Source organism: Mustela erminea, chromosome 20, assembly GCF_009829155.1.
Source record: "Mustela erminea isolate mMusErm1 chromosome 20, mMusErm1.Pri, whole genome shotgun sequence".
Taxonomy (NCBI): domain Eukaryota; kingdom Metazoa; phylum Chordata; class Mammalia; order Carnivora; family Mustelidae; genus Mustela; species Mustela erminea.
The window spans coordinates 34,048,316-34,076,151 of NC_045633.1; the positions used below are offsets into that span (position 1 = coordinate 34,048,316).

Sequence of the window (27,836 nt, forward strand, 5' to 3'; positions counted from 1 at the left end):
GAGCGTCCTGTCGTACGTCTGGTCACGTGCCCCATCATGCGCGCGGAAGTCCCCGCCACGTGCTCAGGTGAACCTCTGCAGGCCCCACGGCCGTTGGTGACCGTTGGCACAAAGCGAGCCTCGTGAGACGGGCTGGTATAAAGGGGTGGCTGGGCCACCGCCGGGGAGAGGGCGCGGGGGTTGAGGGCTCGTGCCCTCGGCTGGCCACGTGACGATGGGGGGGAGCGCGCGGAACCCTGGAGTCCTGCGCGGGGACCAGGCATCTGACCAGGTGAGAGACTTCGCGCTGCGCAGTCACGGACGTGGGGTGCCGGGGTCGGGGTGCCAGCCGGGGGCTCTGAGGTTTTGTGTCTCTCCCCGCCAAGTCTGCGTACCAGAGATTAAGTCGGAGGATGCTGGACATTTCCGGGGACCGGGGCGTGCTGAAGGACGTCATCCGAGAGGGTGCGGGAGAGCTGGTGACCCCCGATGCTTCTGTGCTAGGTACCGTCTGCCTCCCAGCTGGCGACGCGAAAGTATCGGTCCTTAAGCGTGTTTTGCACCTTACCTCGGGAGGTGGGCAGGGAAGGTGACGTTTAAAAAAAAAAAAAAAAAAAGGTAGAACCCACTTGTTTATTAAAATTCTTGTTATTAAAGGAAAGCAAGGGAAGCCCTCTCCCCTTTGTATGAGGCCACTATGAATAAGGCTCATTGAGGCTCACCAGCCAAGATCTTGAAACAGCCAAAGGGCAGGCGTGGGAAAGTTGAGCAGATTTGTCCTATCAGAGCGGGAGATGGTTTGAGCGCATTGAATCCCATCGAGCTTTTTTGTCGTTTTTTTTATTTGTTTGTTTTGTTTTTGGGGTTTGTTTTTTTTTTTTTTTTTAACTGTGAGTTGACATAGAGTTGTGCATTCTTGGTTTCTTTTGCTTGTATTGTTTTTTCTGTTTTAGTGAAATATTCTGGATATCTGGAGCATATGGACAAGCCTTTTGATTCTAATTGCTTTAGGAAAACTCCCCGGTTGATGAAACTTGGAGAGGGTAAGTTGAGATGAGCAGCTGGAAAAGCAGGGGTTCTTTTTCTTTTTCTTTTTCTTTTTTTTTTTTTTTTAAGATTTTACTTATTTATTTGAAAGACAAAGACACAGATCACAAGTAGGCAGAGGGAGAGGAAGGGAAGCAGGCTCCCCACTGAGCAGAAAGCCCTATGCGGGGCTCTAGATCCCAGGATCCTGAGATCATGACCTGAGCCAAAGGCAGAGGCTTTAACCCACTGAGCCACCCAGGTGCCCCAAAAAGCAGGGATTCTTTGGGGGAAGCTCTTCAGAGCATGGAGTCTCTGAGTTGGTTTTTTAGAGGCCAGGTTTTGCTAAACCAGCCTCGTTCTCCTACACATTTCCCGATGAGGTCAAGATATTCTGGAAATGCTTTACCTGGCAAGTTCACCTTTGCATCCTGAGAATGAAAGGATATGTTTATTTGTTAACGATGTTTATGGGGGACTTAGTATTCATAACACATGCTGGAAAGAGAAGATGATTAAAGATGATTAAAACATCTCCGCTAGGGTGGCGGTGAAGTTAGAGCACGTTCACAGAATCAGGTGAAGTCTGGGGAGGTTTAAGTAGTGTTGTGGGAGTGCTTAAGGAAGGCACAATTGAGTCCATCTGGGAAGATCAGGGAAGGCTTTATGGAGGAGGGGGCATCTAAAGTGAGCCTTGGAGTTTGAGTAAGAGTTCAATCAGGATGGAAGCTGGGCCTGGGGTGAGGAAGCAGGAACTTCCTTGCAGGAAGAAGGAACTGAGAGAACCGTGGGAGAGAGGCCGGACTGTGGCAGAGCCCGGAGAAGTTGGAGTTTGGGGACAGTGGTGGTAGCGGGAAAGAAACTGAGAAGTGATCGGGACCATCGTGTGGAAGTTTTGGAGTATGATGTGCGAAGATCTGGACTTGAAGGGGGAAGAAATTGGCAACAGTAAATCAGAAGGCTGGGCGAACTTCAAAATCTTTGTCTCTTTCAGATATTACACTCTGGGGCATGGAGCTGGGCCTTCTGAGCATGCGAAGAGGCGAGCTGGCCAGGTTTCTGTTCAAACCAACCTATGCCTATGGAACCATGGGCTGCCCTCCCTTGATCCCCCCAAACACCACTGTCCTGTTTGAGATCGAGCTGCTTGACTTCCTGGACTCTGCAGAGTCAGACAAGTTTTGTGCCCTTTCAGCTGTAAGTTCTGGAGCATGGGTGTCCACAATTGAAGAGAGAATGGGTTTGGTTTTGGTAAAACCCTTCTGTGATGGTGATGCTCTGCCCCGCCTTCTACCCCGTGTGTGGTGGTGGCAGTGGCGGTGGGGGGAGGGCTCCCCTCCTTCCCGGTACATGTCCGTCTTAGTAATGGCTATGATGTATGGGCAGATGTTCCAAGCCGAGGTCCACCCTTGGGTTTGTTCTGGACCAGCAGTCTGAGGTGATCTTTTAGTCACCCTTTGCCTGGTTCTCCCTGTAGGACCGTGACCATTTGTCTGCGGCCCACCTGGGGTCTACTGATTGGGAATCCTCAGGCAGGGACAAGGTCAGGACACCATGTTTGAAAAGAGGCTCTGTGGGTGATTGACAAGTACCCAAGGTACAGCACTGTGGCCAGGAAGACCAGCAGGGCCTCAGGCAGGCGAAATGCATTGGATAAATGGTTGTTGTGAGAACTGCTTTCCATGCTTGGCGAGTTCTGTCAGTTTCTAATTCCACAAGACAATGTTTTTTGAGGGAGTACCTCTAGGAGGACTAAAGGACCAGACCACTTTTTTGGCTCTTGCATACAAAATGGGAGTAGTAATAAGTCCCATTAGCTTTTGCTGGGAGCCACAGAGATGACATCTGCACGGGCACCAGGCCCAGGGCTTGGCTCACAGACAGCCCTGAACCAAAGTGCGTGATCGGAAGGAGGGAAACTGACATCGGTACTAGCACTCTCGTCGTGCTGTTGTGGCTTTCCGTTTCCTTGCTCGGTGTCCTTGTCTTTGGTCCTCAGGAGCAACAAGATGAGTTTCCACTTCAGAAGGTCTTAAAAGTGGCAGCTACTGAGCGGGAGTTTGGCAACTACCTTTTCCGCCAGAATCGGTTCTATGATGCCAAAGTGAGGTACAAGCGGGTAAGGGTGCCTTCCAAGTATGAATGTAGACCCGGGACGCGCTCTTTTCGGGGGGAAGTTCTTGTTTGTCCCTGTTCTTCACATGCAGTCCTTAAGAAAAATCTCATTACAGGGACGCCTGGGTGGTTCAGGGGGTTAAAGCCTCTGCCTTCAGCTCGGGTCATGATCTCAGGGCCCTGGGATCGAGCCCCACGTCGGGCTCTCTGCTCGGCAGGGAGCCTGCTTCCTCCTCTCTCTCTGCCTGCTTGTGATCTCTGCCTGTCAAATAAATAAATAAAATCTTTAAAAAAAAAAAAAAAGAAAGAAAGAAAGCAAAATCTCATTACAAAATCTTTCTGCCGGGGATAATGACCAGGAGAGGAGACACGGGATTTGTGTTTGTGTCCCGTGTTTGTGTTTGGATGTGGTCACATGGGTGTGTTCAGACGGTGAAAGTTTGTTGAACTTTTCACTTGTTTTTGTCATTACCTGCGTGTATTACAGAAAAAATGTCTTTAAAAGTTCTTATTCCGGGATTAGGTCCTCCACCAACTGATTTTCCGTCCCATTTGCCATCGTCATTTCCTGTCACTCTGACCGTGGAGATTTTTCTAGCTCTGAAGTGACTCCATTCCCACCAGTGTGGTTTGGCTCCTTGCATAGGTTATGCTGACAGGAATTCGCTGTTTGCTTTGTAACTCACTCACCAAATCTGAGAATTTTCTGTATCCCAAACTCTCCCATAGATTCTAGAGGCCATAAGGACTGAGTTTAGAGTCTAGGAGCATTCTGGCTTTGTGTCATTTGTGAGGTAAGCCTAATTCATTCAGGATTTGCATTCAACTGCAAGCAACAGAATCTTGAAAAACTGTACTTTAAGCCAGATTTAGGGGTGCCTGGGTGGCTCAGTCAGTTACGCATCCCACTGTTGGTTCAGTTCAGGTCATGATCTCAGGGTCGTGAGATCGAGCCCTGCATCGGGGTGGTGCGTGGGGTGTGGAGCCTGCTTAAGAGTCTCTCTCTTGGTCCATCCCCTGCTCTGAAGCTCGCATTTTGCTTAAAGTTAATTATGTAATGAAAAGAAACCATAATTTAAATTTTTTTGAATGGGAAGGGAGGCAGTCCAAGGCTGGTAGGTCAGTTCAACAAAGCCATAAAGGATCAGGTTCCTTCTTTCTGTTTTACTACCCTTAAACAGGTCCTTTTTTTACCCCAAGGTGGTGTTTGAACCTGTAGCATCACAGGGTCACCCAGGCAGGAGAAAGGGAAGGGAGAGGAGTCTGGTGTATTTATGTTAAGAGCTTTCCAGAAGTACCCCCACCTCGTGATTTCCTTTTCTCTATCATTGGCCGGATCCATATTCAGTGGACCCCAGTAACTGTGTAGGAATCTGGGAAATATTAGTTTAATTTGTATACCCACCGCTGTGAACGAACTTGAGGTCTGCTAGAGGAGGAGGGAGTTGGGGTTTGGGGTGGGTGTCTCGTGGTATCTGCCTCGTTTGGTTTCTCTGCATATGCTCAAGAGACAGACGGGAAAGTGCGTGAGTGTGTTGTCCTTCAGAATGCTGACAGAGTCAAGGTCCTAAACATGAAGGGTACGGGCCTTGGGTTCACGGTCAGCTTGAATCGCAGATACTATTCATATTGTAAGGTTTCTTGAGTCAGAGCCTGCTCACACGGGGGGGACAAAACTTCCCAGGGGTAAAAACCTGTTCAGTCCTCCCTTCAATAGGCCTATTTCCCAGGCCCTCTTTAAGTCTGTTTGTGGCTTTTTCTGGCATTGTGAGTTGATACTCGACACGCTTTAGTTGCTGTTTTTAACTTCTTTTACTTCTCGTTCTGGAAGGTGGATCTCTGGTTTTCACTAGTGTTTTCCCTCTGCTGTCTGGCATTCTGGTCCAGAGTTCTTGTCCTGGGCTGCCCTGGGATTCTCTTTGCGGACTTCCTGTTGCTTTTTTCCACTTTCCCTTGTGGCGATAGAATAAGTATATTCTTTCATTTCTAAAAATATTCTTGGACTTAACACCCATTTAACAGTTAGCATAACTGAGTATAGAATTCTAGCACTCAGATTTTGAAGAATATTGTTTGATTTTAGCTTTTACAGTTGTTGTCAAGAAGTCTGTTATCATTTAGGTTCCTGTCCCTTTCTATGTGACCTTTTCTTTTCTTTCTCTGTAAAGATTTAAGGATTTTTTTTCCTCTGGGGTTATTCAGTCTTACAGCGGGTTGTGTGTGTGTTTGAAAAGCTGTCGTATTGAGCCCCAGGCATGTCATTTCATTCAGAAAACTTGTCTTCTGTTCCGGGAAACTTTCTTGAGCTGTTTCTTTGATAATTTGCCCTTGTTTCTGTCTTTTTGTTTTGGGGACTCTTCGTTAATTGGTAGGCCATCTGGATTGAGCTTCTGCTTCCCTTTTTTTACTCTCAGTGTCCATCTTTTTGTCTTCTCTTTCTCAGCCCCTCTTGTCTGCCAGCTCGGACCACTGGTTTTGTCTGTTCCCTCGGCCCTGAGCTGGCGGCCAGCCCCTCGTATGCGGCCCTCGGTTCTCCGGTCAGGACTCTGCCGTCTGTACTGATGTGCTGGTGTGTTACCAATCCTCTGGTTCTTCGTTCTTGTTGGATTGCGCTTTTCTAAATTCACACTTTTTTAAAATGTACAGGTGAGTGGTTTTCCATGTATTCATAAGGTCGCGCATCTATCAACACGGTCTGATTCCAGATTAATTCATCACCTCAGAAAACAAAACAGAACAAAACAAAAACCCTGTACCTGTGGGCAGTTACATTCCATTCCCTCATCACACCCCGTAGCCCGTTTTACTTCCTGTTTCTGTGCTTTTGCTTATTCCTGGATATTTTGCATAAATAGAGCGATCAAATATGTGATGCTCTGTGCCTGGTTCCTTTCGGTCGGCAGAATATTCTCAGGGTTCATCCATTTGCCGTGTGTATTAGTCCTTCCTTCTGTCTTAAAAATTTTTACCTTTTAACTTTGGTAAAAATGTGCAGACCCTAAAATGTATCATTTTAATTATCTTCAGGTACACAATCCAGTGGCACTAAGTGCATTCAGTGTTACGTGACCGCCACTGCTACTCATCTCTGGAACACTTTCCTCCATCCCTAACGTCATTCAGCCGTTACACATTAGCTCCCTGCTCCCCCAGCCCCATAGTCTTTATTCTCTTTCGTGCCCCCAGGAATCTGTCTTCCGTGCGTACTGATCTAAGTGGAATCCTACAGTATTTGTCCTTTTGTGACTGGCGTCTCTCAGTTAGCGGGATGTTCTCAGGGGCTCATCCGTGTCATAGCATCTATCAGATTTCATTCATCTTAAGGCTGAGCGGTACACTGTGTGGATCGTACCGGGTTTTGTTCAACCTTTCGTGTGCATTTGGCTCATTTCGCCTTTCAATTAGCAATAATCGCGCCTCGGATAAACCTCATTGGCTACGATACTGCCACTGCGCAAAGCTCGTTTCGTCTTTCTGGCTATCATGAATAATGTTGCCTTTTACACCAGTGTGCAAGTTCTTGTGTAGACTCGGGTTTTCATTTTTCTTGGTTTGTACCTACCAGTGCAGGTGCCGGGTCATGTGGTAACTCCCCCATTTAACTTGCTGAAATACCGCCAGCCTGTTTTCCATAGCACCTGCGACGCTTCACGTTCCCACGAACAACACAACGGTTCCAACTACTCCACACCCTCACTGACACTTATTTTCCACCTTTCAAGTTAAAGCCATCCTGAGTGGGTGCGAGGCGGCATCTCGTTAAATTTGACTGGCGGTTCCCGATAACTCGTGTGTTGATTGGATATTTATATGTCATCTTGGGAGAAATGTTCATAGTCTTCACCCATTTTTAATTGGATTTTCTGTCTTTTTATTCTTAAAAAAGTTTCTTTATATTGTCTGAATACTAGGGTTTTTTAAACAGGATTTACAAATATTTTCTTCCATTCTTTGAGTTGTGTCTTCACAATCTTTTTCTTTTCAGGAATGTATGAACGTCTTTTTATTAAAAAACACAGAATTGGGGCACTTGGGTGGTTCAGTGGGTTAAGCCTCCACGTTCAACTCAGGTCATGATCTCTGGGTCGTGGGATCGAGCCCTGCATCAGGCTCTCTGCTTTGCAGGAAGCCTGCTTCCTCCTCTCTCTCTGCCTGCCTCTCTGCCTACTTGTGATCTCCATTTGTCAAATAAATAAATAAAATCTTTAAAACAAAAACAAAAACACTGAATTACCTGTAGTTACAGGTAATAACAGCAGTAAACCATTAATTGTATTATCAGCTTAAACCAGTAAGCAATGGCTATACTGATTTTTGTTGATTTTCTTTGTTTTCTTTATAGTGTCCTTTGAAATACAGAAGTTTTTACTTCTGAAGTCTGGTTTATCTATTCTTTTGGTGATTTGTGCTTTTCACGTAATGTCTAAGAAACCATTGTCTAATCCAAAGTCCTGAAGATTTACACTTAACTTTCTCTTTTAAATCTTACAGTTTAGCTCTACATTTAGGTTTATGATCCATTTTATAAACTTTTGTATGTAGCTTGAAGTGGGAACCCAACCTCACTCTTCTGCATGTTGACATCCAGTTGTCCCGCACCTTTTTTCTCCCTTTTTTAAAAAAGGTTTTATTTATTTATTTGACAGAGAGAGACACAGCGGGAGGGGGAACACAAGCGGGGAGAGTGGGAGAGGGAGAAGCAGGCTTCCCGCCAAGCAGGGAGCCCAGGACTGGATCCCAGGATGCTGGACTGGATCCCAGGACCCTGGGATCATGACCTGAGCCAAAGGCAGAAGCTTGATGACTAAGCCACTCAGGCGCCACCCCCAGAACCTTTTTTTGAAAAGACTACTCTTTCCCTGTTGAATGGGGTTGGTCCCCTTGTTAAAAATCAGTTGACTACAGAAGTAGAGGCTCAGTCTGCACGGTCAGTTCTATTCTCTTGATCTGTGTGTGTCCTTATGCTATTACCACGCCAGCTTTGTTGCTGTAGCTTTGTCGTAAGCTTTGAAATTTGAAAGTGCGAGTCTTCCATTTTCTCTTTTTAAAATATTCTTTTGGCTACTTGGCATTCCTTAAATTTGCATGTGAATTTTCAGGTCAGCTTGACCATTTCTGCAAAAAAGGCTGTTGAAATTTTGGTAGTGATTGCTTTGAATCTGTAGATCAGTTGGGAAATACTGCCTTAACTGTATTAAGTTCTTTGACCCATGAACATGGGATATATTTCCATTTATTTATATCCTCTTAAATTTATTCAGCAATACTTTGTAGTTTTCAATATACTGTTCTTGCACTTTGAATTTATTGTGACTTCATGCTATTGTAAATGCAGTGGTTTTCTTCATTTTTGGATTGTTTTATGGCTGGAATATAGACCTACAACTAATTCTCATGTATCAGTAGTGTGTCCTTCAACTTGTTGAGCTCATTTTTTTCTTTACCTCTGATACTCTTTTTCTGAATTCTTCGGGCTTTCGATAATAAGATTATGAGCTTCCCCTTGACCACCTGTCTTCCCTCTCCACAGGCCTTGCTGCTTCTCCACCGACGATCAGCACCCCCCAGAGAGCAGCACCTGGTGGCAGCAGCCAAGCTTCTGGTTCTCCTTAACCTGTCCTTAACGTACCTGAAGCTGGAGCGGCCTACCACGGCCTTGCGCTATGGAGAACAAGCTCTGATCCTTGACCAGAAGAATGCTAAGGCCCTCTTCCGGTGTGGACAGGTGTGCCGGAGGCCAGGGACTTGAGAACAAATGCCCGAGAAAGGATAGCAGCGGTGTTGAACTTGGGCCCTGGGGAAATGCTGTCTTTCCTCACCAAGTGTATTTGTAAAACTCTATTCTTTGACAGGCCTGTCTTCTCATGACCGAGTATCAGAAGGCCCGGGATTTTCTAGTCCGAGCCCAGAAGGAACAGCCCTTCAATCACGATATCAACAATGAGCTGAAGAAACTGGCCAGGTGAGCCCCGTTTGCAGGAGCACGAACCCAAGAAGTGCCTGCCCGGCCTGGGGTTCTGGTCTCTCCGCCTGGTAAAGGACCAGCGAGCGCCGTCCAGCGTGTGTTAGGAGGCAGCGCCCCCTAGAGCTGGCTTTGTGAAGTGCTCAACCAGCAGCTTCATTGCGGGGGGAGTGGGACAGTCCTCCAGACTCAAGTCTGAATCATTTCCCTTCTCCCTGTTCCCCACTTTCTACCCCCAAATTAAGCACCCGAAAACAGCTGGGCCGGAGTAATTTTTAAGAAGGGCCTCGTTCTGCCACCACTCTTCCCTGCTTACCGTCAACTGAAAACCACTGTTCTGAGCAGACGCCAGAAAGGTGCCCTGCAGATCCTGTTGGGTCTACAGTGGGTCTTTGAGGTCTGACTCCTACCCCCAGGGTGACTTCCCTGTCACACAAGTAGGCTCTGTACCGGTGTTTCAGTCACACAACACTTTGTGGTTATTGACATTGTCTTCAAAATTTTCTACAACGATTGTATCGGCACATAAATAGTTGTCCGTAATTCCAACAGCTCATAATCTATCCACTGTCTTTTTAGGTGTTTTGCTGTCCTGTATCGCGCCTGTTGACATTCAGCGTTTACTCTAGATTGCTAGTTAACGCTTTTGATGCTAAAAAAAGTCACAGGAGTGTGTACCTCTTATATTTACATCCATTTGATATATTTCAGGCCTTTTAAGGCTGTCCAGCAATTTCTTTTCTGTTTTTTCTTTTAACCACAACGATTTTTTTTATTTTTAAAAATGTCTTATTTTTAAGTAATCTCCATACCCATTGTGGGGCTCGAACTTTCAACCCCACAGTCAGAGCTCCATGCTCTACCAACTGAGCCAGCCAGACATTCCCCTTTCCTGGCTTTTAAAAGTGTCCTGTCAGTCCCACCTAGGGTGCCAGAAAGAACAAAGAGGCGTCCTGCCAGGATGCTTGTAAGTTAGATGTAGAAATTTGGGAATCTGACCATTCTGTAGCAAAGAAATCTCAAGATAAGTTCAAGGCCACGGAATATGAGGCCACTTGGCAAGACACCAAGCCCGGCAGGCCTGACAGTGGCTCCCAGCCTTTAAGGCCACAGTCTTCCCAGATCATGGGCTTTTCGTCCAAGGGCTTCTTGAACAGCCTCGAGGTAGAGGTTCACTATGACTGTCCCCTCTGCGGGGAGCCCGGGGTCTCCCCACCTCTCCAGCACGCCTTCCTTCCCCTCCCAATTCACTTCAGATTGCTGAATTTTCAGCCTCTCTAGCCCGGAGGGCAGTGTTCCAGCCACCAGATGTCACCTCCTGCAAAGACAGACGTTCTCTGACTAGCGTGTATTTCCGTCTCCAGCTCTTACAAGGACTACACAGATAAAGAGAAAGAGATGTGTCACCGAATGTTTGCTCCTGACGATAATGGCTCTACAGTAGGAGAGACTTAAAGGTAATCAAGGGGCTGAAGCATAAAAGGCTTCGGGGTTTTGTCCAATGTATGGAAGGATCTTTGCTCTCCTCGGCCCACCAGGGAATAGTGGCTGTCTACAACTGACTGTAGATGGGAGCAGAAAGTTCCTGGCGGTGGCTGATGGCACAGTGACCATGTGGAGGGCCTTCTCGTGAAGGTGATCAGGGAGAAGACTGGAAAGTTCCCCCAGAGTTGGCGTTTAAATGGATAGGTGTAGGAGGTCTTAAGCTTTAAAATTAAAAAGTGCTTCCCTTGTTTTTTGGTAACCTCTCCCTCACGGGAGCTTAGAACATGAACCTGTGAATATAGTCATTAAGGGGATGGTTTATCTGGGAGCCTCCAACATCACTTTACAACTAACACTTGTTAACGAGGACAGAAGTCCAGATGTCCAGGGGCAGGAATGGGCTGGGACTCTTAAGTTCTGCTTACTGTGAGTACGAGAGATCGGAAGGTATTAGAGCCCCCCGGAGAGCAGAACCGAACCTTCCCGCAGCAGCAGACGCCCAGCGGTCTAGCGGGTACAGGGTTAAGGTTTCCCTGGGAGTTCATGAGTGGGCTCTCTAGTCCGGTTTACTATTACTTAAGAAAATTAATGGAGACAAAATCACCTGCCTTAAACACCTGCTTAGCTGGGTCGATAACTCCGCTCTCTTGAGAGAAGTTAAACAAGGAGCCACAAAGAAACAGCTGCCGAATGGGCCCGTGGCAGTAAGTCTCCTCTTTGTTGCCACTTATATCTCTCGACAAAAGAGGTTTGAGAGAAGGCGGCCGTGAAAAGGCCCATTCATCCAGACGTTTTCACAAGTGTTCCAAAAACCGCAGTTCTCGGCCCTGTCGAAAACAGCCAGTCCGTATCAGAAGTCGGTGTTGCCTTTATCACAGACTCTGACCCTGTGACCTTGGCCTTCAGGTCTTTCAGGGACATGGGAGTATTTGTAGGTCTTCTGAACGGAGACAGGAGCCAGAGGACTTCTCCTGTTTGGCCGCTGTTGACGTGCGACAGGAAGGGGTGCTTGCTGGCTTTCTACCAGACATTTTGGACTGTCATCAGACATGTTCTGCCGTTTAGCGAACACCCAGTTCTTCCAGGGTCCGTCCTGGAAACAGATCTGGGAAAATCCGTGGGGCAGCTGCTGCTTGCCGTCTCTACGCTCCCCTCACCCCACCCCCCGCTGTCTGTGTCTCTAAGGCCTTTGGGACCTGATGAGTTGTTAGATGGTTTCCCAGATATTCCTACGTCTTGGGTGTCTTGTCAAGTTACCGATGACTATGTTTGGGTCTAAAAGAGCCGTTAGTATTCTACTCCTTCTGCTGTTGAGATTTTTTTTTAACTCTTTTAAGATTTTATTTATTTGATAGAGATCACAAGTGGGCAGAGAGGCAGGCAGAGACAGAGGGGGGGGGAAGCAGGCTCCCCACTGAGCAGAGAGCCCAATGCGGGGCTCGATCCCAGGACCCTGAGATCATGACTTGAGCTGAAGGCAGAGAGGCTTTAACCCACTGAGCCACCCAGGCACTCCTGCTGTTGAGACTTTAACACATTTTGGCCTCTGGGTCTTTGGTGTTCTCTCTTCTACACCCTTTTCTGTTGTACTTGTGACTAGTCAGTCACTTAAAACTTACAAATTTTCAGATTTTTTCAACCAACCTAGTCTTGACAAAATCTGTTCTTTTCAAGATGTTAAATCCCCGTGATCTGTCTTCTGAGAGTCTATCCTTCTGGTGGCATGAGCATTCTCTCAGTTAACGTTCTGGAAGCTCCTGGTCGAAGCAGACTACGTTTTTTGAGATCAGGGGCCAAGTACAAGGCTTTGTATTTTCTGGCATCTGAAACCGTGCCCAGCACATGACGGGCACTCAGTCAGTGTTGGTTGGATCAAGTCTAAGATAGCCAAAATGCTAAATCAGCCTCTTTGAAACCACATCCTCCAGGCTGCCTCTCGTATTGGCTGTCAGGACACTCGCCCTTGCCAGGGACAGAAACCTGTCTTCGGCTAGCATTGGCTAAGAAAGAGATTCGCGGAAGGGATTTGGGGGAACTCGCAGAATCGGAGCTGTTGAAGACCCAGGTCTTGGGTGGGTGGAGACCTGAAGCTCTGGAGGCCTCGAGGCCCTCGTCCCGTCTCTGCCACATGCTCTCCCTCCGTAAAGCGTTCCCAGGGGACCCTTCCACAGCCTTCCTATTTGAGACCGAACACCCCCCTACCCCATACCTCCCTCTTCCTGTACCCACCAGGGCTCCAGCTTGAAAATCCCAGAGCAGGATTCTGGCCCCTAGGGGTGCGTAGAGTCCCATGAGGGGCGCCCCTGCCTAGCACCACAGAGTGGGGATGTGGGGAGCGATGACAAGAGGGCCGCTTGTCCCAGAGAGCAAGGGGAGGAAGAGGATGGGCAGATAAAAGGGCAGGCGCCCAGCAAGGGCATGTAGCAGTGCTCAGTGCTGGTGAACTCCCAGGTCGCTCTCGAGGAAACGGGGGAGTCGAGGGAGGAATCCCGCGGCTCCTGCTCTGCGGGGAGCTCAGTGGTGCCAAGGAGCAGACCTGTCCCGGCTTCCATGGGGCCGTCCCCTCCCTTCGTGTGGATTTGCAGAGGGCAGGTCAAACACACACACGAGCTACGACGTCAGGCTGGAAGTCAGCCTTTCGACACGCGCGTGCCGGGAGAGCTGAAGGCTGATGGCAAACCGCGGGCTCCGGCTGCGTAAGCTGTTCCTGCAGCGGCCTTGGGGCCGTGATCGGGGCTTGTAGTGCCCTCGGTCAGACCTTCCGTAAATAGGCACTTCCTAACCGTCCACTTGGCTAAGACCTTCGTCGCTCTATCCCCAGTACTGCTGGTTCCATCAGGGGCACCGAAGAGCTTTCATAACCGGTGGCGGCGTGGTTGGAAACGCTCAGTGCTAACAGTGTTCCAACTTTCTGTTTTCCTAACTCGGTTTCTGTACTTTTCACTGCTCACTTGGTTAGAGTGTGAGTGTGTCCTTCCCGACCTAACATGCCGGCATCTGAGAGCCTCGCCGTGCTTATATTGTGTCTGGAAAACAGATGTAAAGTGAGCGCTGTCGCGGTTTTCAGCTTTTTAAAGGGTTGACCTGAAATAGACGCGTTCATTCTGTCGCTGCCGAAGGACAGGACCATAAGCGGACTTCCAACAGGAAGACAGAATTTGGCTTCCCATGAAAGATTTACTTTCTCGCCCTACCTGCCATGTCATTAGGTTCCTCCAGCATGGGGAGCCCACTTGGGAAAGCTGCTGCTTTTGACTGACTTTTTGAAGAAGGCCCTGTTGGAAGCATCTGCTCCCGGGCCAGGCCTTTCCACGGTCCTGCGGGAACATGGGTGGTCCTGGGAGTTGGGGCTTCCTGGTAGGGTCTGTCTGAGCAGAGCCAGAGGCCCCTTGGAGTTGGGTGACTGCGTGATGAGGTGACCTTCCTGGTCCTTCCTGCTCCTACATGCCACCGTCGGGGAGTCGCCAGCTTACAGAGGACGGCCACTCCCATCTCTGCTTAGCATTAGAAAAAGCACGCAGGGAAATGAAGCAGGACAGATCTGGATCCAGAGCGAAGGTGTTGGTTCAGAAAGGACCCAGTGCAACTCCTAGCTGGCGAAGGCCACCGGTGGCCCTTCTCCACTCCTCGCGGCTGCTCGAAGTGCCTCTTGCCGGCGGACTGTTTTCAGGCTCTGTGGTGGGTAGCAGTGGCCCGGAGCAGTCCATTCCCGCCCCTGCGGTTCTGGTCTGCACGGGGAGCTCTCCCAGAGAGGACGGGGTGATCCGTGGACTCCCAGAGCACCCGGGGAGTGCCGTGAAGGGAAACCGCCTAATCAGAGAAAACCTTGGAGCCTGGCCTCAAGGAAGGGTGGCCTTGGGGACAGGCGTGCGGGCTGGGGGAGAAGCCCAGGAATTCAGAGCTGAGGTCCGCTGGGGATTGGGGATTGTCCCAGCTTCTCAGTCGTCCTGGGAATGTGGGCTGCGCTCTGCAGAAATCAAAGGAGGGGAAAGATGTGCTCTGCCCAGCCCATGCTGAACAGCTGCTGAAGGCGGGCTGGGGGAGGGCGCGTTTGAAGGCAAAGTCTGGCAGGTGGCGGGTGTGGGAGAGGTGGTGACAGCCTGGAGGGAAGCACGGGAGCAGGACTAGAAGGGAGGCAGGAGCGCGAGGCCTCGCGTCTGGAATGGCTGGGAGGGAGCTTCTGTCAGAAGGAGTCTATAGTGCTGGATGGGAATTTAGCTGGGGGGGGACCACGATGCCAAAGGCTTTGCGGGATGACCTGTGGGCAATGATAGAAGGGACTAAAACTGTTCTGGAGAAGAGAAACTTTAAGGGGGGGCTGGGGGGCAGAATTGGGAGGTCAGAGGTGATCCTGGTGCACACCAGGAGTGACGATGGGCAAAGCTTCCTGGAGAAGGCAGAACGTGGGCGAGTTTACAAGGTTAACTGGTCGGTTTGGAAAGATGACATGGCCGTCTGACCTAGGCATAGTTTTGCAGTTTTAATGTTGTTGGCTTTTGGTTTGTCTTATTTTCCTTCCAGATTGTTTTGGTAGCGTTACTTAGCGTGGATTCATTTTTTTTCTTAATTTTGATCAAAATGTTTATTAAACATTTTCAAAATATTTATTAAACAATGTCTGGGTCAGACATTCTCTTCCATGTTTTATGTGGGTGAATTCAACATCTGTGTAACGTAGGCTTCCTCTCCATTTCATAGACAAGTTCATGTGAAGGGGCTCACCTGGCGAGGTTTTGTAACTAGTAAGTGAAAGACCCAGAGTCAAACCCTGGCCCTGAGCCACCAAGTTGGGGAAAAAAAAATACAAAATGATTTACCAAAGGAATCCAATTTTAACTTCTGTTTCTCCTGGGCATTCTTTCATGTAACTAAATATTCTGTATTCCGTGTAGCTAAATATTATGTTTATATTGCGATTTCTTTATTTTTTTTTTTTTTTTTTTTTGGTCAGTTTTGGACTAGTATCAGTTGACTTCTTGTTGTGATATATGATATTATTTCTTTTTTTTTTTAAAGATTTTATTTATTTATTTGACAGAGATCACAAGTAAACAGAGAGGCAGGTTGGGGGGGGTGGGGAAGCAGGCTTCCCACTGAGCAAGGAGCCGGCGATGCGGGGCTCGATCCCAGGACCCTGAGATCATGACCTGAGTCGAAGGCAGAGGCTTAACCCACGGAACCACCCAGGCGCCCGGCTATGCTTTTTTTTAAAGAGTTTCGTTTTTCAATTTCAATTTGCACTTGCAATTACAATTTCAAACTGCATTTGTTTTTGGTTTTTGAACTATTTGCTTTTACCCTTACCTCTTCAAAAACTGGGTGGTACCATTTAGTCTATGACACTTTTTTTTATTTTTTTTTTTAAGTCTGTGACTCTTCCTTTCTTCTCGGGGCCCTCCCTCTTGGAAGTCTCCCATTCCGTGTAACTGTCTGTACCGAGTGTCCCATAGGCCTGATACTTCGCTGCCATTCTGGGGTTTCTTTTTTTCTCCTGGGTTGCTTCTGCTATCTGCTGGATCTCTTCTCCTGGCTTACTTCCTTGTTCTGATATTCTCAAATAACAGCCAAAAATTGGTGTATGATTTTTCGCCTCCTTACACATCCAACCCACATTTGATTATGAACACAGAGCGGGGTGTAGACTTCAGAATGAAAAGAACCCCCTCCGCACTCGGAGCCTGTCCTCCAGCTGAAAGCTGCCTTCCTCGTTAGAAGCTGTTCCCCTGTTGGGATTTGCCCCGGCCCCGTTAGAACCTTTCTCCCTGCCAGACCCCACTTAAAAGATCTCCACTCTCCGACTGGGCCTCCCTCCACACCCAGCCCTCACAGCCCCCCCAGCCCCCGACTCCGCTCAGCCCCCTCCCTGCAAGGGCCCTCCTGTCAGTACTCCGACCCCCAGAGCTCCTCCCCAGCAACCGGGGTGTTGGTAAAAATATTTCTCTTTGTGTTTACCTTCTCTGGAATTTCACAGCAGTGTGTCCAGGTGCCCCCAGAAGCTCGAGTCCTTTATTTAGGCACCTGAATTCTAGAGGTTCAGGTTCTTGAGAGCTAAGCAATTCCAGATTTCTTTAATGACATTTTCCTCCTTTTTTTTTTTTTTCTCCTTCTCTCCTCCTGTTCTAGGACTCCGGTTCATCGGATGTTGGACCTTCTGCAGGGCCTCTCCAGGTCCTTCATGTCTCCTCCAAGTCTTCTCTCCCCTTCCCTCACCCTCCAGGGAAACATGCTTCATTTTCCAAATCTCTTGTTGATTTCAGTTCATTTCAGCCAATCAAGTATCTGAAACCACAGGATCTTCTCAGATTTCCCTTTTTCATAGTATCCCAATTCCCCTCCTGCCCCCGCTTTTCTATTATGAAAAATCTCAGACTTCAACAAGTGGAAAAATAGGATTCCCCCAGTATTCAGCAGTTCATTTTTGTTTTGTTTTTTAAATTTTTTAATTAACATGTAATGTATTATTAGCCCCAAGAGTACAGGTCTGTGAATCGCCAGGTTTACACACTTCACAGCACTCACCATAGCACATACCCTCCCCAGTGTCCATAACCCCACTGCTCTCCCGACCCCCTGACCCCCAGCAACCCTCAGTTGCTTTTGTGAGATTAAGAGTCTCTTATGGTTTGTCTCCCTCCCGGACCCATCTTATTTCATTGATTCTTTTTCTACCCCCCAAGTCCCCCACGTTGCATCTCCACTTCCTCATATCAGGGAGATCATATGATAATTGTCTTTCTCTGATTGACTTATTTCGCTCAGCATAATACCCTCTAGTTCCAGCCACGTCGTCACAAATGGCAAGATTTCATTTCTTTTGATGGCTGCATAGTATTCCATTGTATATATATATACCACATCTTCTTTGCCCATTCATCTGTTGATGGACATCTAGGTTCTTTCCATAGTGGCTATTGTAGACATTGCTGCTATAAACATTCGGGTGCACTTGCCCCTTCGGATCAGTACGTTTATATCTTTAGGATAAATACCCAGTAGTGCGATTGCTGGGTCGTAGGGTAGTTCTATTTTCGATTTTTTGAGGAACCTCCATGCTGTTTTCCAGAGTGGCTGCACCACCTTGCATGCCCACCAACAGGGTAGGAGGGTTCCCCTTTCTCCGCATCCTCGCCAACATCTGTCATTTCCTGACTTGTTAATTTTAGCCATTCTGACTGGTGTGAGGTGGTATCTCACTGTGGTTTTGATTTGTATTTCCCTGATGCCGAGTGATGTGTGGAGCACTTTTTCATGTGTCTGTTGGCCGTCTGGATGTCTTCTTTGCAGAAATATCTTTTCATGTCCTCCGGCAGTTATAACAGCTCTCAACATAAAGCCAATGTTTGCATCTCCGACCCCACATACTTCCTCCGCACCCCTAGCACGGTCAGGTTAATTTGAAGTGGATCCCAGTGATGCTGCCCTTTCATCCACAGGATTTCCCATTTCCCTACGTATCTCTAGAAGATAAGGACCATCCCTGTACATTTTTCTCTTGTTCTGTGAAATGTTTCTTTTTCTGCCTGTTTGCTTTGACCTTTCTCTTTTCCATGTTGTAGAGTTTCCACAAGTTGGTGTTTTCTTGGTTGCCTATTCAAGTTCAAGAATGTAGCCGTTAAAAAATGGACCAGGAGTCCTTATACGTGGGCAGTGGAGGCCCTCCTCCTTCTTAAGGCTGAGCAGGTGGGAGCCAACCAGAATGTTCTGGGATCCTTTGCACTGGGTTCCAACTCTTACAGTAGCCTCCCCCATTTTTCCTCAGGTGGATTTTCCCCCCTGAATTAGTGGGTACAAGTGCTATGTCATCTTAATCCATATATCCCCAATTTCGGTGAAGTTGAGCAGCTTCTTGTGATTTTATCAGCCATCTATATTCTTTGTGCCAACCTCTCTGAGGTTGAGTGGGCTCAACCCCACTCTTCTCTTGGGTCTTTTTGAGTACTGATATGTAAGAACCCTTTTTCATGTGAACAATGTTAATTAAATGTTTTGTAAAATCGAATATCTTCTTCCAGCTGTCTTGAGTATGTACATAGTTACCTGTGTCGCTGTTTCTGTGTGGTTTTTGGAATTCCTATTATGCCTATGTTTGAGCTGTGGGAGTAAGCCAAGGTCTGTAGCGAGTGAACAGGAGTGCTCGAGGCAAAGGGTTTTCTACCGTTCTTCTAGAGACTGAGCGCTCCTCTGTCTGTAGTGCTTCGTGATAGTCACAAGCCCATTGATCTCCCCAGCATTTCTGAGGGAGAAATTATTGTTTCCACTTTGCAGATTTGGGAAGGAATGAAGCTCAAAGAATTAGACCCTTTGCTGTGGAGGTCTTTGTGCTTATGTATAAACAACTGTGACCATTTCCTTTGGATCTGAAATTTAAACCCCAGATGAAATCGGAAGCTTTTAGTATATTCAGCAGCTTTCTTCGGTTGGAGTGTTACCACCAGGGGCCGTGGATTTTTCTCTTTCTCTTCAATGTTTAGGAATTTCTTCCCTTTTCTCCGCTTTCCACACTTAAGCTGCAGCCTTTGAGCTATAGAATTAAGAGGACTGAGCCTTTCGGGCACGGGCAGCCTCAGGAAAAGAGTATCTTAACAGACTTTTTAAAAAATGTTGTCTCGGGACACCTGGGGTGGCTCGGTGGGTTAAGCGTCCAACTCTTGATTTCAGCTCAAGTCTCGATCTCTAGGGGTCGGGAGATCTAGCCCCACGTCGGGCTCCACACACAGCATGGAGTCTGCTTCTCCCTCTCCCTCTGCTTCTCCCCCCACTCACATGTACACGTGTTTTCTCTCTCTCTCTCTCTCTCTCTCAAATGAACTAAAAAGAAAAAGAAATAAGAAGTGTTTTGTTGGAAGTCGGAAGCTGCGGAGTACGTTCTTCCAGCTGAAATTCCAAGATTTAGTCCTGGCTTAGAGAATTGGCCTGATGTGAGCACGAAACAGCAGGCCCCACAGAGCCTGATGCCAGCCCTGAAGCCAGCGGAGTCCTCTGGGGTCAAGGGTTCCCTTGTCTGGGCCGAGCTGGTCAGTTGCCAGGAAAGCGCGGAGAGCAAATCATTTCCCCACAGCATGGGAATGGATCTAGGTGGGGAATTTACTTGATCCCCCTCTTCCCGAAGAGATTAAGAAGAAACTCTCAAATCTGCTCTTGAATCTGTAAAGACATTTCAGGCCTCCAGTGAGACTCGTCTGGGTCCCAGACAAATAATCGCTTCTTTAGAAGTAGTTTCATAATTTTGTGTATCATTAGTTCTTCCGATTTTCTCTCTCTGCATCTCCACTTTTTTTTTTTTTTTTCTCCTCAGAATGTAGTTGTAGTTTCTCAAGGGTACCTGGGCCAGGCAGGCATCTCCTGTTGTCTGATGAGGGCCATGTCGCTTCCCAGGCAAACGGTTAGACACAGTCCCTTGATCTTTTGAGTATCTGTGAAATGCCTTCCCTCCCAGCTCAGGAGGTATCACTGAAGTCCTGCCTTTGTTGTGCGACTATAAATAACTCACTGAGGTTGGCACCTGTTCATTGTGCCCCTTCCCGGGAAAGCATTTCCCCGGCAGAGCTTTTCCGGCTCCTTCCCTCTCTCCACATCCTCTCCTGGCAGCTCTAATGGCCCCAGACCTGCTTCCTACTAAGGTTTACTTTAGCGGATTCTGTGTTCTTTGTGGGCAAGGTCTCCTTCATTAAGTTTCAGCAGATAACTAGGCTCCTTTTTCTAATTTTCAAAATCAGTGATTATGGAAGTGCCCTTTACCGCCCGTTATGGGGGTTGAGAAACGGGAAATGTGGCTTCTCCGTCTTCACTCCCTTGCTGTGACCCTGGCCAAGTCCATTAACCCCTTTGGGCTTCTGTTGCGTCATTAAATACAAACCGGTTTTAAAATGAAGGTGGCAGCTGGGTGGAACTTTTTACCTCTTTGACCACATACCCTGGGCCTTCGCCATGGCACTGCAGCAGCTGATGGCCGTGAGCTCGGACAGTGGCCACCAGAGGGAGGGCAGCAGGGCTGTGCGGTGGGTCCTGGGCTCCCCTTAAGGGGGAGGAGTGCTCAGCGTGGGCAGGGTGGGTGCTCTCTGGCTCAGGTTAAGCCTAGAAAGGCTGGGCTTGGGGAATCACTCAGGGAGCTGGACAGCATTCCCAGCAGGTAGGGAAGGCGGCGGAAGGGACCCGGAGTCATGCCAGCACTAAGAAGTGGACGGATGTAGCCGAGGGAAGGGGCAGGTTGCTGAGGGCCACCAGGGGGAGGCCAACCTTGGACAGCCTAGTGAGGGTCGGTGTGGAGCCCGAGAACCGGGGCGGGGGCTGGGGGCGCGGCAGGCGAAGGAGGGCCTGGCAGTGAGTGTCCACTTTGAACAGCTGCCGGGCAGGGTGGCAGGAGAGATGACCTAGAGGACCTCCCAGGCCAGAGCAGCACGTCACGGGGTTGGAAGGGGCCAGGGCTCCTTCGCCGATGCTTCGCCCTCCGCTGGAATCACTCGGGATGCACAGATTAGGTTCTCCGAGTGGCCGAGGAATGTGTTTGAAGAAACAGGCCCAGTGAAGAGAACAGCCTCAGAGAGGGTCTGTCAATTTCCATCGATTATGTACGATGTCGGCCCGTTCTCTGGCTTTTCGAACAGGGATCTGCAGCTCTCCTCAGATTTTTTAAGACCCGCTGTTGCCATCAGTCCTCGCGGATGCCGCTTCAGGCTGACGGTCGCTCACCCTGGTTCCCTGCGGTGGCCCCCGAGGGAAGGGCCGTGGATGGGGCTGGGAGACGGGGTGCGGCTGGCACCCGACCCGTGGGAACCTGCTCCCCCTGCCCTGCTGGCCCCAGGGCTTTGTCTCCAGCATCAACATCCTGGGCGCCGCGGCCTCCGGCTCAGGCTTTCAGGATTACATCACTTCGCCGGCTTCTCTGTTACACTTTCACACTCTTCTTTGATTACCGCTTGCTATTATGTGCGATTACTGTAGACACCGATCGATCGTGGCCTTGCTGGACTTTCGACTTCACGCTGGCTGCCTCTTCCCCAGGCCTGGGTTTGCTCCCCTCGGCAGCCGCTTGTTGAGTTAGTATTCATGGATTCGGCGGGAGTCACCCGCAGGAACTGGGGCTGTGTCCCCTGCCTGAGTCTGGCGGCCTTTGTCTTTGTAGGTGTCCCGGCTTATCTTTCCCGGAGCCTTGGAGACCAGGTGACCTCTTTCTCCGGCTGCACCTCAGTGTGCTACCGGCATCGGATTTGCAAAATGTGAACCTTTTCATTTTGATACCTTTTCATTTATGGTCAACTGTTACTTTTTATTGGCTCCCATTTGAAAATTCGACTAACTGAACCTCCTCGGATCCCAGCGTCCGATCCTGTCCGTTACCTCTGCCATCAGCGTGCCTGGGGACAGCTTTGCACTGAATGAATATTGATCACAGGATTTATGTCGAAAGTCACTTTGTGGAACACACTCCAGAGGGAAACACTTTTTTCTCTTTTTTCAGTTGATTCTTATTAAGCTTTTTCTTATGGAGATTTTCAAACCTAAAGGTAGAAAAGGCTGGCATGCCGATCTGCCTATGTACACATTATCTATCTGACAGTTACGCCATCCTCACTTCGCTTTTTTCCTACCCACCCCACACCCACAACTTCTCGTCAGTCTTAAAATTATAAAAATGGGGGCACCTGGGTGGCTCAGTGGTTTAAAGCCTCTGGCCTTCTGGTTCATTTTAAATGAAGTTACCTTTTACCATTTTTTTTTTAAAGATTTTATTTATTTATTTGACAGATCACAAGTAGGCAGAGAGGCAGGCAGAGAGAGAGGGAAGCAGGCTCCCCGCCGAGCAGAGAGCTTGATGTGGGGCTTGATCTCAGGATCCTGAGATCCCGACCCGAGCTGAAGGCAGAGGCTTTAACCCACTGAGCCACCCAGGTGCCCCAATAAATAAAATCTTTAAAAAAAAATAAATTATAAAAATGCCACATGCTTACAGTTAAAAAAAAAAAAAAAGAAAGAAAGGGTTGAAGTTGAAGTATAAATCTCCTAGTCCCCAAGCCCACTCTCCTGAGGTAACCAATGTTGATGTTTTCTATGTATCCTTCCTCAAGGGTTTTTTGTGAAGATTTGAGAAGGTGGGTGTATATGCGTTTCCACACAAATAGGATCCTGTATTTTGTACCATACTGCATTTAAATACATTTTGGGGGTTTCTGACTCTCAGAGCAGCATGTGAGTTCAAGCTGCACATCTGGCACATAGAGATTGCTTAAAATACATAAATAAAATTTAAATACATTTTCGGTGATCTCTAAGTTAGCACTCAAAGAACTACCACCTCATTTTTAAAAATCAGTGAGTTAGGGGAGCCTGGGTGGCTCAGTCAGTTAAGTGTTTGCCTTTGGCTCAGGTCATGATCACGGAGTCCTGGGATCGAGCCCCACATCAGGCTTCTTGCTCAGTGGGAAGCCTGCTGCTCCCTCTCCCTGAGCCCCAACACCCTGTTTGTGGTGCACGCCCTCTCTTTCTCTCTCTCTCTCCCCCTCTCTGACAAATGAGTAAAATCTTAAAAAAAAAAACAAACAAAAAGCGAGTTGCATTCCATCCTAGTAGGATGGTATTACAGTATTTTTTTTTTTCCCATGACAAAGAGCTTGAGTAGGGGAGAAGGGGCAGAAGCAGAGGGAGAAGCAGACCCCCAACTGAGCAGGGAGCCCAACACGGGGCTCCATCCCAGGACCCTGAGATCATGACCAGAGCCAAACGCAAACACTTAACCCACTGAGCCACGCGGGTGCCCGGTATTACAATATTCTTGACAGTAACAGGAGGTGATATAGTTCCTGTCCCCACACCTGAGTCTCCTGTGACAATAAATGTGTCCTTGGGTCGTGATCTGTGCTCCTCTGACTGAACTTGCTGTTGCTAAATCCATCCCTCTGGTGGCTGTACCAATTCACGTCCCCTCTGGCAGCATCTGAGAGAGTCTGTCCTATACCTTTGCTATCCTCTCTATTGTAGGTTTAATCTTTGCCGGTGTGGTCCATCTGAGGGGGGTCTCGGAAGTAGCATGTCCCTGATCAAGCGTCTTTTCACACATTTCCACAGTCAGGTGTCCTTTCTACAAATATTGCCTGTTTCCGTGCAACTGAATGCCTTTGTCAATTTTTTAGTTCTTTTTTAAAAGATTTTATTTATTTATTTGACAGACGGACATCACAAGTAGGCAGAGAGGCAGGCAGAGAGAGAGGGGGAAGCAGGCTCCCTGCTGAGCAGAGAGCCCGATTAGGGACTTGATCCCAGGACCCTGGGATCGTGACCTGAGCCAAAGGTAGAGGTTTTAACCCACTGAGCCACCCAGGAGCCCCGTGAATTTTTTAGTTTTTTGACAGTGGTCAGTGACATTACTCGGTCACTTGCTTCGCTGGACATTCTAGGTGTATGATCGTCCTATCCAAGTATTTCTACCAGTTGCGTTTCTTATTTACTCAGAGCCCTATCTAAGCCTGTGGGCTAGTGCTTCTGGAAGAGTATTGGTTAGTGGTGACAACCCTGAGCACTCGTGTCTTTCCCTGCTGTGATGATGGAACTGTCACTCCCAGCTCACGGGTGTGATGGGGACTTTGGGGTGAGATAGTCGTCTTTTTATCATGTTAAGGAAATGTTTTTATTAAAAGCTTTTCTCAGGAGTGACTGGTATCAGATGCCTTCCTGTCACAAAGATAAGCGTGTCTTTTTTTCTTTTACCCTTTGACCTGCTGTTAATGTTTTTATAATACTGAGTCTTTGATGTGGCAGGGAGAGAAATACTGTGCATGTTTAATTGGTTGCTTGGGGAGAGCAGCAGAGGTCCTCGTACACAAAAGAACAGTTGCTTCCCTAAGAATGCGCATCTCTGGGACCTGGTATACTGAGAGACCTTGAAACTGAGTGGGAGAGTTTGAAGTGGAAGGAAACTAAATTTGCTGCTCCTCCCGGGTTAATAGGCAGCTTGATGCCTGAGAGGGAGGAGTGTGAGGAAACCTTGGACTTGGGAGCCCAAGAGCCGGGTAGAAGAGGGTGCGATGAGCCTGAGCGCAACTTTGCGGACGGAAGGGCTCCCCGGTGGGGTGGGCTAGGGTGGCCAGCGGCACCCAGCTCGAGGTGCTGGTACGCGGGGGACCCCCTCCGAGGACTGGAGTTCCGGAAGTGCGCGCGCCCGTGGGAGGGGCCCGTCGTCCGGTTCTCACGTTGGCTTAGTAGGGAAGCGTCTCCTCATGTGCTTGTCTATTACATTTCCCCATAATCCAGCGAGAAAGGTCTGTGTCCCTCTAGTATTCTGAGAGTTCTTTATGGCTAGAGTTTTAAAGCTATTAGCAGTGTATTTCTATCCTTAATTTGAAGTAGGGATAGAGATCTTTATTTTTTATTCAAATGTCCGAATAGTTGTACCAGAGTGCCCGGCTGGCTTGGTCAGTAGAGCGTTGCCACTTTTGGTCTCAGGGTTGTGGGTTCAAGCCCTGTTTGGGTGTAGAGATGATTATTTTTTTCAAGATTTTATTTGTATATAAGTAATTGTACCAGAATTTCTGTTTATGGACTTAAAATGCCACATACGATACCTAGAACAAAGGGTTCACATCTGTAGAGGGTGAATTAGCTCCTTCGCTTTAACGATAGAATGACTCTTGTTTGTGTCAAACAGGTAGTCTTCGTAGTAGAAGGACTAAATTGTGCTCCGTGGGCCTGGGGCAGTCAGTCTCCTTCCGTCTCTAGGGCTTGAGCTCTCTGTTGATTCACCAGTAGGTTCTGGGCCTGAACATTGCAAGTCCTGCTGGGCCTCAAACTGGACAGAAGGGGCCAGTGATGAGAAGAAGTGTCGCATGGGTCTTGGCCCAGGGCTGGCCGTGTCTCGGAGTGTGTGCATCAGGGGTCTCGCCAACGATCGGGAGATTATGGCCAGCCTGCTGTTTTCTCCAGGACTTCGCTGGGGTCGGACAGGAAAGTGCTTTGGCTGTTTCTGCGCTCGTGGCTCCAACCTAGTCATACCCCCATCCTCTCCTTGTCCGGCTGCCCAGCCGAGGACCGCAGATGCCCCCCTGCTGTGGGCACGGGGTCCATTCCAGCCGGGCAGGGCAGTGCTGACAGGAGCCCACACGTGGCCCGTCCGTCCAGCGTGATGGCCTCAGACCGGTTGCACGTAGCTGGCAGCTTGGGTTCGTGGAGGGTGAAGCTGCCAGTGTGCAAAGGCCTGGACCAGGAACCTGGCACCGCATCGCAGCTGCCACCCCGGGGTCCTGGGCAGAACGGCCCGAGAGCCCGGCTCAGAGGGGACTGCTCTCCCGCTCCTGTTCTTACGCCGCCGCGGGCTCTTGCCCAGGAGCAGCCAGGCTCCCCTTGCTTCTCGTCAAAGCTGTTTCTGTGCCCAGAACCTTCAGCAGTGCTTGGGTGAAACCGGAAAGTCCCGCCTGAGTTCTCCGTGGCCCCAGTGACGTGGCATCCGCCTGCCAGTGCAGGTCCCGGCCCGCCTTCCCTCCCCTCGCTCACCCCACCCAGGCCACCCGGCTTGCCGAGGTGTCACCCTCACTGCAGTCGCGTGTCCAGCTCCCGGCGTCTGCATCCGCGTTCCCGGAGCCCGGAGAGCCGCCGCCTCGCTCCTCTCGGGGCTCCCTCTGCCTAAATGTCCCCTCAGAGAGGTCTTCGTGTTAAAGAGCAGTGGCGTCACCCTGCGTCCCGGGAGCCTGCTTGCTCTCTAGTAACACTCATCTTTTTGTGTGCGTTCATCTCTTTATGCCGCTGGAAACCAGTTCCGTGAGAGTGGTGACTTTGAGATTTGTAAGTCGAATGTCCCAGGTGCCGTGTTCTACTGTGGTTTGCGGTGAAGGCCAGCACAGGCTTCGAGATTTAAGTGAGAAGCAACACCAACAGCTGGAGGAGAGAGCCTTGGCCTTCCCCTCCGGCCTTGGCCTGTACCCACCTGCTGCTGTGGTCACCCAGGGGCCGGGTGCGCAGGCAAGGGCTCCTCTGCTCTCGAAACCCCACTCTGCGCGCAGGGGCAGGAAGGGTCCGTCCTCACCTCTGCTCCCACTGGCGCTGGGAACACCCTGCCGGCCTCCTGGGACTTCGAGGGCCAGCCTGCTGCAGCCGCAGGGCCCGAGCGTGGCTCCAGAGCGTGGCTTCGGGCAGCCCGGGAGCAGGGGTGCGGTGGAGGGGGGCAGGCAGAGACCGCAAGGCGGTCAGCAGGTCTGATCAGGGGTGGCGGCAGGTTCCAGCCCACAGATCACCGGCCCAGCCAGCCCGCAGCAGCCGTGGGAGCGTTGTGTTACCAACCCGGGTACGGGTGAGGAAACGGAGGAGCACAGCCGCGGCGACAGCCCCCAGGCCTTGAGCGGGGGTCTTCCGTCTCTCCGCACCAGTGTGTGTCGTCTGTCTGGCCCTGTGACGCCACTGGGACTGCGTTGCCGCCCTGGACAGGTTCGTCCAGGCTCCCGGTGTGCTCACCTCCCGAGCGGCTTGTGCCGCCCCAGCGTGTGCGACGTGTTTGCGGTCACCGGTGAAAAGCAGCTGCCACAAGTGTTCGATTCTTTGGGGAGTATTTTTCACGTCTTTAAGTGGCTAAGGAAGTGTCCCTCCTTGGGGAACAGTTGAGAAAAGGATAAAGGATAAAGCTGTGCCTCCATTCAAAAATTAGTCTTTTATTTTGGGGTGTCCCGTCTAGCATCGTCACCGCAGACCCAGCCAGGGCCGACTTTGGCTCTAGGACTTGGGACTGTGGCCGCATGGGACACCTCCCGGTTGCGATGGCTCTGCGCTGGGCAGCTGTGTCCTGGCGCACATCTAACTGCTGTGTTTGACTCCTAGATTCTTCAAGCAACCTGCGGACGGGAGTGGCCAGGCTGCTGGAGCTCTCCATCGACAGGACTAGGGGGCTTTCTGGAATGAACTCCTTCCTCGGCACACACCGTGTGGCAGGGACGCGCTTGGAAGTCGGGGCTGGGATTCCACAGCCCTGGGCCATTGCCTCATCTCTGACGCTGCCGAAGTGTGTTTTCACAGGTGCTGTTTTCTGTTTCACGTTTTCATACACAGAGTAGGGGAAAGAGTAGCTACCGATGAGTAGAAAAATGCTATTTTTTTAAAAAGGCAGTTTCTTGTTTTGTTTTTTCAATGGACTCAGTCCTTGGCTTTTTCCCGGTCCCAGCCCCCCTTCCGGCTGGTAATGTCCCTGGGTAAATACAAAGAGAGATCGCTTTGTGTGTTTTATACGGTTTTCTGTTTTAGAGAGAGAATTATGTTACATGCGTTATTGTTGTAAATAAATAAAACCTTTCTCTGT

At 49.3% G+C, this 27,836-nt stretch overlaps 1 protein-coding gene and 1 pseudogene across 3 annotated transcripts; one reads left to right on the top strand and one right to left on the bottom strand.

The window, feature by feature from the left end:
- Nucleotides 1-48: 48 nt before the first annotated feature.
- Nucleotides 49-27,836, top strand: FKBP6 (FKBP prolyl isomerase 6). 3 transcript variants are annotated; one of them, XM_032328374.1, is made up of 9 exons: nt 49-271; nt 366-483; nt 933-1,022; nt 2,000-2,202; nt 3,005-3,124; nt 8,651-8,845; nt 8,973-9,082; nt 10,447-10,539; nt 27,362-27,836. In XM_032328374.1, the coding sequence occupies exons 1-8, from the start codon at nt 215-217 to the stop codon at nt 10,535-10,537; spliced, it is 984 nt and encodes a 327-aa protein (XP_032184265.1). In that variant the 5' UTR covers nt 49-214; the 3' UTR covers nt 10,538-10,539; nt 27,362-27,836. The 3 variants fall into 3 exon arrangements, with proteins under 3 accessions (XP_032184265.1, XP_032184266.1, XP_032184267.1); XM_032328375.1 differs by lacking the exon at nt 27,362-27,836 and adding an exon at nt 16,691-16,765; XM_032328376.1 differs by lacking the exon at nt 3,005-3,124.
- On the bottom strand, nt 6,495-6,582 carry LOC116581553 (annotated as a pseudogene).

Excerpts from the sequence above, each read along its gene's own strand:
- FKBP6 (XM_032328374.1), top strand. The coding sequence starts at position 215 with ATGGGGGGGAGCGCGCGGAACCCTGGAGTCCTGCGCGGGGACCAGGCA. Across the intron at positions 484-932 it reads CCCCGATGCTTCTGTGCTAG|TGAAATATTCTGGATATCTG; the intron begins GTACCGTCTGCC and ends TTTCTGTTTTAG. Across the intron at positions 2,203-3,004 it reads AGTTTTGTGCCCTTTCAGCT|GAGCAACAAGATGAGTTTCC; the intron begins GTAAGTTCTGGA and ends TTTGGTCCTCAG.